The 15,094-nt window shown below is 35.2% G+C and overlaps 1 protein-coding gene across 3 annotated transcripts in view; it reads left to right on the forward strand.

Moving 5' to 3' along the window:
* The window catches only part of LOC116347544 (protein Teyrha-meyrha), a 42,458-nt gene that overhangs the window by 23,608 nt on the left and 3,756 nt on the right, over positions 1 to 15,094 (forward strand). For 2 of the 3 annotated variants that reach the window (XM_031778164.1, XM_031778173.1), the window contains 3 exons: positions 4,484 to 4,597; positions 14,493 to 14,719; positions 14,846 to 15,037. In XM_031778164.1, coding sequence (XP_031634024.1) covers positions 4,484 to 4,597; positions 14,493 to 14,719; positions 14,846 to 15,037 — 533 coding nt within the window. The remainder of the gene's footprint in view (positions 1 to 4,483; positions 4,598 to 14,492; positions 14,720 to 14,845; positions 15,038 to 15,094) is intronic. The other variant, XM_031778183.1, reaches the window with a different exon arrangement.

Raw genomic sequence — 15,094 nt, forward strand, 5'->3', positions numbered from 1 at the left:
GTTCAACACTTCAATGAACATTATGTTCGCTTTGTGATATCGATTAATTTTGCCAGTGTGTTTGTGTTGCGTTTGATTTTTGCACCTTTTTCGTTACATAGCATTTTCCATGACATTTGCACAATGCGAATACAGTGCTTGCATTCTTTCTCATGTTTTGCTTGTTTCGTGCAGTATCAGCCTCATTTTTATCGTAAATTATTAATCAGACTCGTTGGATTTATCGAGGTGAATTGCTATGAAAAATGGCTAATGATAGCATCTATTTATTTCATTTTCTCTGTGAAGCGATGTGATATAGTCGCGGTATGTGTAATCCAATCGACACATTCATCAAAGGAGTGTTAGTTGTCGTTTAGATCAATTTACACTTGATCGTGTGCATTTTTTTTTTTCATTCTTTATGTTTATTCTCAACTTTACTCACTCGTTTGTTGTCGATTTTTCCTATTTGATGTAATTGCACATAAATTTTATGGCCAAGCCGAGCGAAAATAAAGCGGTTTACAGTGGAAATGTGAGAATGTGCCAGAAGCGAACATTTTGTACAACAGTGTGTATGTATCATTATTACAAAAGTGATGCAAACACGCGTGCGTCATATATTGGCTGTCGATAACAAAACCAAGTAAGCTTATTAACGTTTTCTACTAAACGTTTGCGATAAATGACTTAAATAAATAAAATTAATACGAATAAAATTTTATTACGAAACAGTAGAGAGAGCAAAGAGTTCGCATATCGCAGATATATCAAAAGGAAGAGAAAGAGAGAGAGATAGAAAAGTAAAAAGTTCTTGTTTTGGTAGACACTAGCAAAAACACACAGAATGATGACGAAACGACACTCTCTATGATCATGATCGTGTTCACACTACGTGAATAGTGCTTTAAGGTATCGCGTACACATTTTTATTGGCAACAAGAGAGCGAATAAGACACATCCAGTAGCACAAACGAGACGGCTCTTAAATTGAGACATGTTATGATCATTAATGTTCATTTCGGTTTATTTATTTATCTTATCCGCGTGGTATTTTTTCGTTCCCTGCCCACTTCTGTCTATCTCTCTCTCTCTCTATATTAACATTGTCAACTTGAAAAAAAAGTAAATATATAGAGAACAAGACAAACTCCAAGTCAATTGTGCACGGTAATGAAGGTCGATTGGTGATTCTGCGATTGTTGATTCTTTATATTTTTGCAATTACTTGACTTTCGATTATCGTGTATGAGCTAGAAAGAGATACCATGCGGTTTCTCTTCCTTTCTCGGCTCTTGTTCATTTGACATGACATGGATGCCGAAAACGGCTTTGCAGCCAACGAAAACGGATAAATGTATTAAAAATTGAAATGATGGAAAAATAAAAATTTTCAATCGTCGATCTACAGACAGATTTGTGAAATGTGCGTGTGCGCAGAATGTACATCGCTCTTGTCTTCACGCATTCGCATTTGGTTCATGAATTAATGCACTTGAGCTCAGAGTTGTTCTTATCTTTATTTTCTTCATCGAAATTGAACTGTTTTTCCTGTCGCATTCGTACGTTTTACGTTCGTGTTTTTTTTCTCTTTGGTCTACTCTGTGCCTTGGCGATAGAAAGGTAACGGCAATCGACAAAGCGATTCTCCTTGTCAATAACACATATCATACAACGGCTGCATTTCTACTCGTGTTTTTTGTTGTTGTTGTTGTGGTTTTTATTGATGATTAGCGAAGCAAACCAAATAAATGCATATCAAATCATTCGCAACGATGACAAAAGACCATAGGCTTGTAGTGAAAAGGATGCACACTCAAAGTAAGAATGAAAATAAAATTAGGAAAGAAGAGAAGAAGCAAAAAAAACAGTGGTAATCGCGGCAATGCAGTGCACACACAAATCAACTGTCATCATCAAAAAATATCAAAATGAAAAACTTGATCTCGGCTCAAAACAGACATGGCACATAATAACGCATGAAAATTCACGAGTGTTAGCGTTGAACTTGAATAAATGCATATCTTGTGCGAAACGCGCGAAAGATCGAGAGGACATTTGGTCTGGTCGTATTCTGCAAACATGAATAAATGATACATAAAAATACAGATATAAAAAAAACACGACGGAACACAGCAGCAACGAAAGCAAAAAAAACGCACCACAATTGAAAACACAACAAGAAAGCACTGTAAATGCTAATGCAGAACCGTGCGCGCGGTATAATACAACGATTTCAAAGATGATATGACAACAGAACAAAATTCACCAAATACAAGAAACAAGCGAAAAAACGACTCTGATTCGTTGGATTGGTCTGTTTTTTTTTTATTGTTATTCGATCTTCGCCAAACTTATCGAGGCTATTTCGGTCGTTTTTTTCTTAATCGCGTTTTTCAAGCACAAAAATCGTATCTCTGTGACGATTCCCGATGCCAGTTCGCACTCTTTCGACCATTTTTGGATGCGCTTCTCGCACTCACTTCTTCTGGCGATCATTGTGTGATCAGTATGTAATGACGTGTGACGAAAGAGTTCACGAAATTAATATACAACATTTTGTGCAAACATGTGCTCTGCAACATAAATAGCCACACGAAAAATCTGAACCCAAAAACTTTCTTCCTTTTGTTTGAACTTTATCAACAGATTTTTTTTTTCTGCTTCACTCACCTTCGTCATTTTTTTTTCTCTGCTTAATATTCGTGAATTGCATTGAAACTGGTTTTATTCCAACTGTTCGAGTATTGATTTATGATTGTGGTGTGTCTGAATCACATATAATAAACGATAAAATGTGTGCATTTTGTATTGTTTTGTGAAACTCTGTGCAAAATTCTCTATCGAACAGCACAGAGCTAATATATGTTTATAACAAAAGTGAAGAATTTAAAATCGCGTATCAATTTTATCGAGCGAGTGAGAGCGAGAAGAGGAGAAAACCGATTGGTTAAATAAAAAATGAAACGCACTGAAATGAAAATATGCTTCAATTTTTGGTTGATCAATTCGACTTATGTGTGTTATTGTTGCCGCTTAAAAATCTGTAATATTCCGCTATCGTTTTTTTTTTGCTTGCGATCAGTTCTTTTTTCCGGTTGCTTCGTCATTTAGAAGTCGCTTCGGTTTTCGATGTCTATATTTATAAATCTTGTGTGAGAGAGCGGCAATCGATTGAAAAGATATCAACAAACCTCTTTGGCAAAATAACAAGAGAAAGATAGGAAAAAATCAGCAACAACAATACACACAAATTATGAAAAGTGAGAGATAAACAAAACTTCCGAAAGAAAATGCACACGAAAATATGTACAAGAGGACACTTGAAATCAAGTCAACGCAAAATGCCAAATGCTTTTATGCCAATCGAGAATGGCAGCCAATCGTCAAAATGCATTCGGTTGACTTGTTTTTCTGTTCGGTCGCTGTGTTAAGATCACGTTTACATTGTTGCAGTAAGTTGCTGCAGTGATCGCATTTCTTCTTCATCACCATCGCATCACACCACGCACTCATATATGTTATACGGTTTTGATGTGCGCAGAATGCAGTTGATGTCGTCCAAAAAATTACAAATATTTTCTCAAGTATTTTCGAGTGTAAATTAACGTGTCAATGGTGTGTATTAAATTAATTCGTCTTTTTTTTGTGTTCACCTCAAATGCTCGGCCACATTTCGACCGAATTTCTGTGTGCATTCTCTCTCTCTCTCTCTCTCTCTCTGTTCATCGTCGATGCATTTCACAATCAATAGTTTTTGGTGGTGGATTTCTTTGACCCATTGGTTAAGATGTGCGCGCACAAATACTACGTGCCAAAAATGCATATGAAGAATTGTTTGTTGTAAAACAAACACTTTGTATGTTCAGCAGAAAATTCGAGTGAATTCGATATTGCAAAATGTTTGGCATTCGAAAATTGCAACACATTAATTATAAGAATGTGTTACTCTTATCGCGAAAGGTGTTTGCATTTCTAACGAACAAACATATTTTTGTGTTTCGTCGGTTATTTTGCCGTCGATAAAATTCTTTGATCGACTTTTCTGATTTTTTTTTTCGTTTATATTCTCGTAATTTGTTTGTCTTAATTTGAAAAATATCAGTGAATGCGCACGCATCATTTGCACCGTACAAAATTGATAGCCGCAAATTGTTGTCATCATGCGCGGCAACATGCATTTTTTACACAAAACCGAATGGAATTGATTCGGCCAACACATATCGTAATGAATTTTAATAAAGCGCGCTTCATTAGGACGCAAAATTCAAGTGGACATCATTCTTTATGGCACATCCTTATTTCTACTCTTTTCGTTTTCTTTCGATTTCGAATTTAGTCGTTCAATATTTTGGACACGAACCGAAGAAAACGTTTCAAATCATTTCCACCGTTCTCCCAACGCTTTCAATTGATTTTTGTCGTTGTTTTCGTTTATTTTCCATGCACGGTTTAAACACACACACACATCATTCTTTTTTGTCTATTTTTATAATTACAGCTCCGAAAACAAATGGAGCAGAGCCGATAAATCTTCACATGGACACATCTGGTCATTCGTTATATCGTTTTCCATTTTACAATTCTTTTAAAAATTTCCATCAACATCAATCAGGTTAGTTATTTCGACACAATTTTTTTCTTTTTATTTTCGATTGTTTTTTATTTTTATTTTATCTTGTGTATTGTTCGCGAGATTTTTTTTTCAGTTCCTGGCGTCTTTCTCTCACGCATCACTGTATGCAGCAGAGATATTGAAATCATCTTAAAAAAATGATTTTAAACTTAGAAAAGTCCAAGTTTAAAAAATAATATATTTTTCATATGTAAAGTACACATTGTCCGTTGCACCCCGCAAGACATTTTGAACACAATTGTCAATTCTCCAGCAAAATAATAGGCATTTACATAAAACGCCTAATGAAAAATGCGTTCGGTTAATAGAAAATGTGGAAACTCAGACTTTTTGAGTTAGAATAAACAAAAATCCACAAGAAAAGAATGCAGAGGTTTTCGTTTATTCGTATATTATTATATCCCTTGAAAATTCGAAATGGAACGTTCTGATACATTCTAAAAATCGAAGCCCTTCGTTCCCTGAATAGAAATTCAACGCAACAGCTAGCACATGTGTGTTCATCTCAAATGCATTTCGGCTTAGTGTATTCATGTTTAGCATTCTATTTGTTTTGCATCAATAGATATGTGCCTGGATGCGAGTAACTTTCTAATCCTAAATTATTGCCCATTTGTTTGTTCGTTCATTTTTTTGCGCACAATCATAAAGCCCCTGGACTCGAAAATTGCTCTAAATAAATACCAAATGTTATATATGTGCCAACCAACATAATGATAGATTTCTATTGATTTTTTTTATTAAAAAGTTAAAAATGTGCATATTGCACATGACACACAATGATTCAAGGATGTTGATTTTTTTTTTCTTCGTTTGCGTCGCATTTTCAAACACATTTATTTGTTCATAAATAATTGGTGTTAGTTCTTTTTCTTAATTTTTTATTTTCCTTATTTAAGCTGCAATACATGCATACACCAACATCACAAATCATTGTATTTTACGGCTCTAAATCGATTTTCTCATAATCTTTGACAACGACCTTCCGTTCGAAAAACACATTGATCGACCTGAAAACGTAATTGGATTCGATCACTTATATTTGCCAAGTTAGTGTCGTAAAAAAGGATGCAAATACATTTTTCAATATGATATACAAAGTGTTGCTTGTGTGATTTAAAAAGAAAAATAATGATTATCATTAAAAAACCGAAAAAAATGCATGCATCGCAACAAATGCTCACTTGAATCATCCATAAAACCGCAAACCACAATTAGTTTTCCATTAAATTTTACGGCGCACCAAATACACACATATAACCATATGCGAATTGCAGGCACAACCAAACAGTGAACCGTGTTCTTTCTCTCACCGCATAACACGGTGGCACTACATTTATTTTTAACATCGTCATTTTGTGCATGTAAAAATAGAAGAATTATGTGCTGTTGCTTTTGTACAAGACAAAACGCCGTGAATCTGTCGAAAACAGTGGAAAATTGGCCACAGAAAATGATTCATGTTCCATTTCGATTATTACTCTCTCAACTATGTAACTTAACTACTTTTTCAATTTACGCTGCTAAAATGCAGACTCCATTCAAACGAAAATATCTCGTCACTTAATTCCCAATAAGAAAGGTTTAAAATTCCATTGCTCAACAGTCTCCACAAGTCAAAAACTAAAAGAATTAGAAGAGGGGAAATTGTCACCTCCCGGATGATGGGTTGGATTTAAATCGATATTCGAATTAGTATTTGATTGGGTGCTGCAACCTTTTCAATTTTAATTATTTAAAGACGACATTTCAAGTTTCGTTTAAAATATGTTCATCGTATAATGTACGATGTTGGAATTAAAAGGGTAATAAATTTTATGATGATGAAGGTTTACAGTACGCATAGTCGCACACTCACATACTCATATCAACCGATGTAAGAGCAAAAGAATAGTTAAAAGAGAGAGAGAGAGAGAGAAAGAAACTGGAAACTTGAAACGAGCCGAAACGCAACATGGCTACAAATTCACTTCCTTACGGACTTTTAGGCATTTTTCATAAAATCAATGCACTCATTCGGTCGACTCTTGCAGAAAATTGCCGCCGAGTTTAACACATACTCAGCCATCGAATGCCACACGCACACTATTTTCAGAGGATTAAATCGCGTGTTGTTCTCTTCGCTTAAAATCTAACATGAGTTATACACAAATTCAACCCTCTTTTGCATTTAAGCATCGACACCATTTCACATTGAATATAGTTTGAACAACAGACACAATGTGTATCACTGCCACTGAACAGATCGAAGAAGTGAAACAAATAGAAAGAACTTTCCAACAAAGAAATACCGAGTTAATACATGGTGACTTTTATTTATGGCCAAAAGGTATTAACCACATCTGACGACATCTTCAATAGTTAAGACATCGACCAAATGTTGAATGCACAAAGTTTTTTCTCAAATATCATACCCAAACATAATTAGTAGCGGGGTCGTATTTCGATTTATAGTTAATATAGTGTTTGGAATTTTTCTTTTAAATTTGTCCATAGTTTTTCGGCAATACTTTCATTTCGCTTTATAGCAGACTTCTGTTCACTATTTCTTTTCGTTCATTCAAAATGTTTATTTTTGAAATATTTTTGTGTATTCAAATCAGTAGAAATCTGTGAAGTCATCGAATAAAATTAAGAAGTAACACTTCACATCTTTGGTTTTATTTCAATTGTCAAGAAAATAGTTCAAATGACCAAAGAAAATCCGTCAGAGGTTATCGAAACGGTGTGTGAGAATGTAATAATCGCCCTCAGTTTCTGCATGTAATCCACGACGATTAATATACTGACTGTTGGCCATTACGGAATATTATCACTTGAATTGTTGTAAATAAACAATTGAAGGCACGTGCAAAAAGTGGATATGACTTTTTCTTGATCGACGATAAAAACATAAGCAATGAATTTGGTGTGGGCGAAATGTGGCGAATGGCCTTTGGTCTTAAGTGGTGCCCGCATGAGTCAGCTTTGGCAGCAAAATAAATTGGTGGCTTTGCTTGTTTGATTATCAACAATTTCTTTTCTGTCTTGCATACGAAATTTGATGGCGAAGGGAATAGCCTTGCGAAGAAGAAGAAAAAAAAGCACCGAAGTGAATTGTGCATAAATTGATTGGAATGGAATAGTTGCGTATCATCTTGTGTAGTCATCTTTTGTATGTGAAAATTGGGAGGGCTTGTGAAAAATCCATTGTGGTCTGGTGTTTCTGGTGGTAAATGCTTCATTTTATTACGTGAATTTACACACGAAAAGAGAAGATACGCTTAATTTTTATTTGACGCGAGCGGCAAGGCAATTGTGAGCTCATCACCTCGTTTTATAATACTTAGCGGTAGATTACTCAATGCTATTAATAATAAAAACGAGCTACTGCAAATAAAAAAAAAGAAGAAGAAAAGAAGAACAAAAAAAGTCAATGTAATTTTTTGGTCTGCAATTCCACTCATCTTTTTTTTGGCACAGTCATACCGGAGTTCTCTCGGCTGTAGAGAATTTTGTAAAGGGAATTTAAATTAAAGCAATATAAGAAGGCAAGCTGCTGAATATATTTTGAATGTTGTTATGTGTTTAATGTTGAAATCATATCGCGCATTACCAAAATGAATGGATGCAAGCGAGAAGAGCGCACAGATAATGAAAAGATTAGAAAGCTGTTTTCAATGCAATTTAATTTTATCTGCTTAAAAAAAATGCGACCCCGCCAAATGAAAACCACGAAATGAGTGCACGAGAGATGAAAAGAGGGATCATTTCATACGCCTCAAAGGCGGCAAAAGAGAGAAAAAAAAAGTATATGCAAAATGATTAACACTTGCAAATGAAATCTAGCAATGGTATACCACAAGAATACCATTCTCTTGGTTTCTTCGTTGTTTTTTTTTTGTAACGGTGGATGAGAGACGATGACGTTGGCCCGATAACAGCACATTCCATTAGAATATAACTGGGGATAGATTTAAAACGGTACACATAAAATGTGTAAAAGATGTAATTCTTTGTGTTTTTCAAACGTCTTCTTTTCACTACACTGTTTCAACATGTTTTACACATCTGCAATCCGGAGTTGGATTAACATCGAGTGGCAGATATTTATACTTTGTATTTTAATCCCCGAAAAATCTCATTGAATACCATTTCCTCAAGCCGATTTATTTGCGCTTTGCAAATACACAAAAGGCGAGAAAAATTGAATGTAGAATAGGTCCACCGTCAGGAAGTTGAATTTAAGAAAAGAGAAAATGCTTGACGGCTGCATTCTCGTGGCATAAATCTTGAGTTATTCGAAAGGTCTGTCGAACAGCCAAAATGATAGATCTCTCGAGTTGGCGAGTTTATCAGCACGATTAGTTTCACAGCAATTATTAATTTGATGAGAGATCCATTTGCTCAGGCAAAATGCCTCAATTTAAATATCAAACCAATTTAAACATTTCTATATCAAAATGTAAAAATCTGGTTTGTCGTTTTGAAGCAGTAATGATGAAATTAAATCGACCAATATGGTTTTGTCGTAAAACTTTGTTGTTGTTTTTTTTTTATTTTCAACAATTTATAGCCAATTCGATCAAATTTCGAGAGAGAGAATTGATTGACTTACAGGTAATACAAAATTCATTCAATGTGAGTGCGACAGGTTGGATTTTGAAATTGCGTTTTTATTGGCTTGTTTTGAACTGGTTACTGCATAAGTAAATAGCTCAATAATGATGTCTATATTCGTGGTGATCTTGCTTCTTTTATTTTCTCTTCTCTTTCTATGGAAGCGTTTCGATTGAACAAAATCTCACAGTGACACGTTGTCAAGCAATATAAACCATGCACTCATTCTCCATACAACATTCCAATCATTTATTGGACGATTGGCCTCTACTATGTCAAAATATATGAGCTAATATAACACTTAAATGTATTATTATATATACATTGTATGCGGAGAGGAAGAGGAAGAGAGAGAGAGAGAGAATAAACAACAAGAGACTCCCATTGTTTCTTCTTGGGTCATCTCTTTCTGTTCCGTGTGTATTGGTTGGCTGCATTTGGTCGACATTTTATTGCGTAGTTTAAAATGAAATAGTTAATATGCAATAAAAATCAAATATTTTGTTCTCAGTCTCGTTTCATGTTTTCGGGGCACCGAAACGCTGTAAAGAAACGTACAATTTAAATTTTTTATGAAATGAGGAAAATAAAAACACTGAATCATTTCTCGGCCTTCTGAACTGTTCTCGAATCTTCGTTCCAGCAGTGTTTTGTCGCTCGTTCACTCATTCACCATTTTCATCTTATTTTCCTCTAAACGGTTTTGCCTTCTTCTCGAACATTGTTCAAAGCCCAATAACAAGAAAGAAAGACATAAATTATTTTATTTTCATTCATAATCACATTAGGTAATATTTCACTTTTGATTGATGTTTTCGCGACCACTGTGAAACATATGCACGCACACCATTTCCAAGGGATTTGGGTCTACGTTACTTCTTTGAAGAACAAAGACGAACAATGTTTTGGTTAACTTTCTCGTCAAATAATTGCTTAAAATTAATTTTAACGACTTGAAAAGTAACAAAGTTAAAACTATTGCTCATCCGTTATTATAATGACAATATAGAGTCCGTTTGGAGTTCGGTTGTTCGGACAGCAAATCAAAATTCTACATTTCTTTCGCTGAAAATTCATTGGAAAATCGCTGCGATACAGCATTTTGCAACCGCAAAGTCAAATATCGCCCAACCGAATGGCAAAAACAAGGGAAATAAACCATACTCAAACCAATATCTTAACCTAATGTATTTTTAATAAGTTTTTAGTTTAAGACTTAAGCGCATATCGACACACGTTTCGACAAAATGATTTATAATTCACCACGCAAACACACAATTTCTCCATTTAAAGTCGTACCAAGGCAATTTTCAATAGCCCCTTTCATAGTCGACAGATAGTTCATTTACGTGTATATGGCAATGGGCCAGCTTAATTAAACCATTTGTTTGCTGCTGCTGCTGCTGCTGCTACTGCTACTGCTTATGTTTGTCATTAGCTTATTTAACTTTTTAACTCTTTTGACTTTCCCTAATGCCGAGCACGAGATTTTCACTCCAATTATAAGTTGACAGCATCAGTGAATGTATGACACTATTAATCTTAACCAATACCAAATATCTCAACTATAAAGAGCAGTGTTTTTATTGAAAATACACAAAACTTAATTTGATGGAATCTCTGTGGAATTTTCGAGTAAATGGAATGAGTAAAATTTGTTGGAAAAAACATCAACTTATTGCCACTTCTTCTTGTAATCAAAATAACATTTTCATTGGTAAACGCATATTTTGTATTCATAATGATTTCACAAAAATGTCACGTCAAAAAATCGCATTAAAAACAATCAACAAATTTTTATTAATAAAACGAGAAGTCTAGGCGAAATCACCTTGATTGATTTGGCGAAAAATCACATCGTCCACTAAACACTATGTGCGTTTAACGAGTGTATCACGTGTGGCAAGCGAGCGCGATGTGTGTCTCTCTCTCTGTGTGTGTGTGTGTGTGTGTGTGTGTGTGTGTGTGTGTGTTGAATAATGTAATGCAAGGATTTTGTTGTTTTAATCATGAAAAAGAGCATCACATTAATCAACCATAATTACTTGTAATGCATGTAATAAAGTTCTTGACACAAATCTTTATAAGCTGTGCACATTCTGCGTAATTTTATGTGACTGTATGTTAAGTCGCACTGCATACGTATAATTGTGTGTCATGTGTGTTTAGTTTTCGTGTGGTTTTGCACGCGTTCCATATATTTATTTAACATCGTTGACACACTATCTCTTCCCGAAAAGTGTCGAATAGCAAAAGTCTTTATTAGATGCGCGGTACATAAATATCGCATCATCTTGTTGCCGATTCTAAGTCGGTGTGTTATTGCGCCATCTCACCCCCTTCCTTTCATCGTCCTACTGAATCCTATTGAATTGGTTACATAGAAATAACCATCAACTTAAGTGTCATGTTCCCCGTACTTTTTTTTCCATCTCTCAACGGTTTGCAATTGTGGAATGAGTGGTGTTTACTGTTTACATTTCACATTTACTTCATTTCAACCCTCGCATATCTTTATTGATATCACTCGCGCTTACCATATTCTCTTTCTCTCTCTCTCTCTCTCTCTCTCTCTCTCTCTCTCTTCCTCTCTCTTCCTCTCTGTGTGTCTGTGCGACTCAACGAATTTCTTGACAAAGTGTTAAACAACTTTCTCCCGCACATTTGGCACACTTTACTCTCTGTCTCTCGTTAACGACGAACCAAAGACAAATGTTAACAATAGCACGAGCCATTACTACATACTCACTTCGATTTGTATGTCTCTTTTTTTTCTTTGCTTCGAATGATGCTTGGCATGGGCTGCAAATGATTTACTTCTGTGTGCTTGCGTCAAATTGAAAAATTTCTCTCATAAAAATCCATTAGAATTAAATGATTCTAATTTTGAAGCCAATTTTGAATGCGTACCAAACAAAACGCACATAGTAATTACCAAATTGCCGTTGTATTTTGTGTTTTTCCTTAAATGAATGAAAAAAGCCGTGAAGAATGTTGTACCATTTGTAGTCATAAATTTAATTGTTAACTCAACGAATGATCTTGGAGAAAATGGAAAAAATTCCCTAAGTCGAACTTTGGTTTCCATTTGGTTCTATTTAGAACTACACAGAACCAAATTCCTTGCGATGGGGAGAGAAAGAGTTAAATTTTGATTGTTTGTTTCAATTAATTTGTGAAAAGTGCTCGATTCAAATGATACAAATTACTCGCGCCGAGAAAACATGGAGATGAGGAGAGAGGAAGAGTGACGTCAACTGAAAAATGGAAACACTCTCTACCTAATGTCACCGTCATTCAAAATATAAACACACTGGCAGGCAAAACAGAGAGATAGAGAGAGAGAAAAAAAACCAATCTAAACACAATCAAACAGTAATTGAACGCAACTGTCACACCGCATTTGTCAATGCAACGATTCCAAAGTCAGTCGGTTTAATAATCATAACATAATATCGTGGCGGTAGAGAAATCCGAAGTTTAGTTTTGGTGTTTTTTCCCGAATTTGAAACCCCAACGTGTATAAATTTGTGTTTCTAATGCAAGGCGAAACATGTCATGGCCATTTACCATTTAGTATCTATATTTGTATTTTCCGATTTAATGGTCATGCGAGTGATTTTTGGTTGTGGCGTAAACCGTCGTTTTTTGTGTGTCGTTCACCATATCTCGTTTTTCAAATGAAAATCCCGACTAACACTTTGTCGACAAAACGGCAAAACCATTCATTAAGCTAAAAAGTATGATTTCAATTTGAGCCAATGTGTCGGTGTCGTGAAAACAACAACCGAAAAACAATGGCATACACGTGCAGCAATTTTGACGGCGCGATTCGCCGAGAGACAATTCTATAGTGGGAATGCTGTTGAAATGACGCGCGCGAACGACGCATACTCAGGATACACAAATGACCAAACACAAATATTTATTACTGTTAAATTGCCTGATGCATTCTAAATTGAATGTACATATTTTCAATGGGTAGCCGATTTTAATTTAAATGTTTTCACTTTAACATGAGGGTATGTGTGTGTGTGTGTGCTGATGATGGCATCACCGCAAACCAATTCAAAACAACGACACATGAACAGAGTCTGGACTCTAAACTAAATCTACACACATATACAGCTCACGAGTTTTGCAACATTTTCGACATCAACTCTTCAAACACAGTTTGATATATCGAATGAATACGCACGGACATGGACAATTTATCCGCATTATTCCCGTCGAATCGAACACCACACACCATGCCAAAAAAAATGCCACAACAGATCATCACACCAAGCAATACCATTAAATATCATTATTCTACCGCTGCTGCCGCCAGTGCCAACGTTTTGTGTACATTGTTTCGAACTCGCGCTAACCAATTTCGATTGTGTAACGCATTTTTTTCCGTGCTCATTCTTTTGTCAATCGGCCTGTAATGACCGATCTTTTACGGTATTCAGTACATAAATTCTGATTTTAACAACCCAACAAACATTTGAACTGATTCCATTGACTTTTACTCTTTTTTTCACCTCTTTTCCATTCTGGCATCGTCAGTTGGGGCTAAACCAACATTTTGTTCGACATTCATTCAGTTTACAATTTGGAGAGTTTTGAATTCAAATATATTCCAAACCGTAGCGAATTAATGACAACCCAATGTTTTGCACATAATCCATAGCGCCAAGTATATAAATGATATTTTCACAGTTTTGAAATAGAATGCACGGCAATTAAAATAATCCGATGGAATTATGGATCAAATTGAAACAATGAATATGCCATTTCAATTGAATATCATGGGTACATTTATTTCGAGTGAAAAAGAGAGCAAGAGAGTTCATACTACTGCTACTGCTGATGCTGCTCATTACTACCCTCGATTTGTATGATTTGGTACAGAAACGTGGATTTTCACGTTATGTTTACTGAAAATATTACAAATGTCAAAACTTTCGAATGTCGTTAACACGCATTTTCATGTGATGCGATATGCTGCAGAAAAGTAGCCAGGACTTTACACCCTTGAAACAAATTTGAATTTGACACATTGTGTGGGATGAGTCAAGTATTGATTACAAAGTCACAACATGACCTCTTCATTTGTGTAATGATGATAACGATAAATTGTGTGCGACAGTTTTTCCATGATTTTCGATGATTTGATGGTGCAATTATTCAAACTGAAAAGATTTTTTTTTAATTCATATGTATTGATTACTAAAATTAATTTGGAAAAATGTATTGATTTATGTATTTTTTTTCTCTCTTTGAATTATAGCGATAAAGAAAGTGACAAATATCGGAACGCCACCATCAAATTCGTGTCCAGTTTGCGGTGTTCATTTATTAGCAAATGAATTGGAAACACATTTTCTTGCCGAATTGGATCGTTTATATAAGCTGAGCTCAGGACCAGAGCGTCAACGCATTCGTGCCAGTTTCAATATGAATAATACTATGCATATGAGCAATGGATTAATACAAGGGCCGGACAGCCGATGGGAGGTAAGTCAATAAAATTGAATTCAATTTTTCCACCAGAAACGATCAATCAAATCAATGAAAAATCTTGTCAATGTTGAACAAAACAAAAATGAAAACGAAATGAAAAATGTTTTTGAAATTTCACAGACATTCCAGCGGATTCGTACGAATCGTCAAGGTCGTTTACGTGCAAAAACTCGTAAGCGAAAGGGTGATTCCGAATCAGAATATCCAGAACACATTCGAAATTCGCAATGTCAATCATGTCCCGTGTGTCATGGACGATTGCAACGTACTCCCGAAGAAATTGCACAGCATGTTGAAGATTGCTTGCGAAAGGTAGGTCTCTTTAATTGTTTTTTGTTTTCAAAGTTTAGTTTAACTGTGTCAAATAAA

Source organism: Contarinia nasturtii, unplaced genomic scaffold (assembly GCF_009176525.2).
Source record: "Contarinia nasturtii isolate CC-2019 unplaced genomic scaffold, AAFC_CNas_1.1 Cnas_scaffold_129, whole genome shotgun sequence".
Lineage (NCBI taxonomy): Eukaryota > Metazoa > Arthropoda > Insecta > Diptera > Cecidomyiidae > Contarinia > Contarinia nasturtii.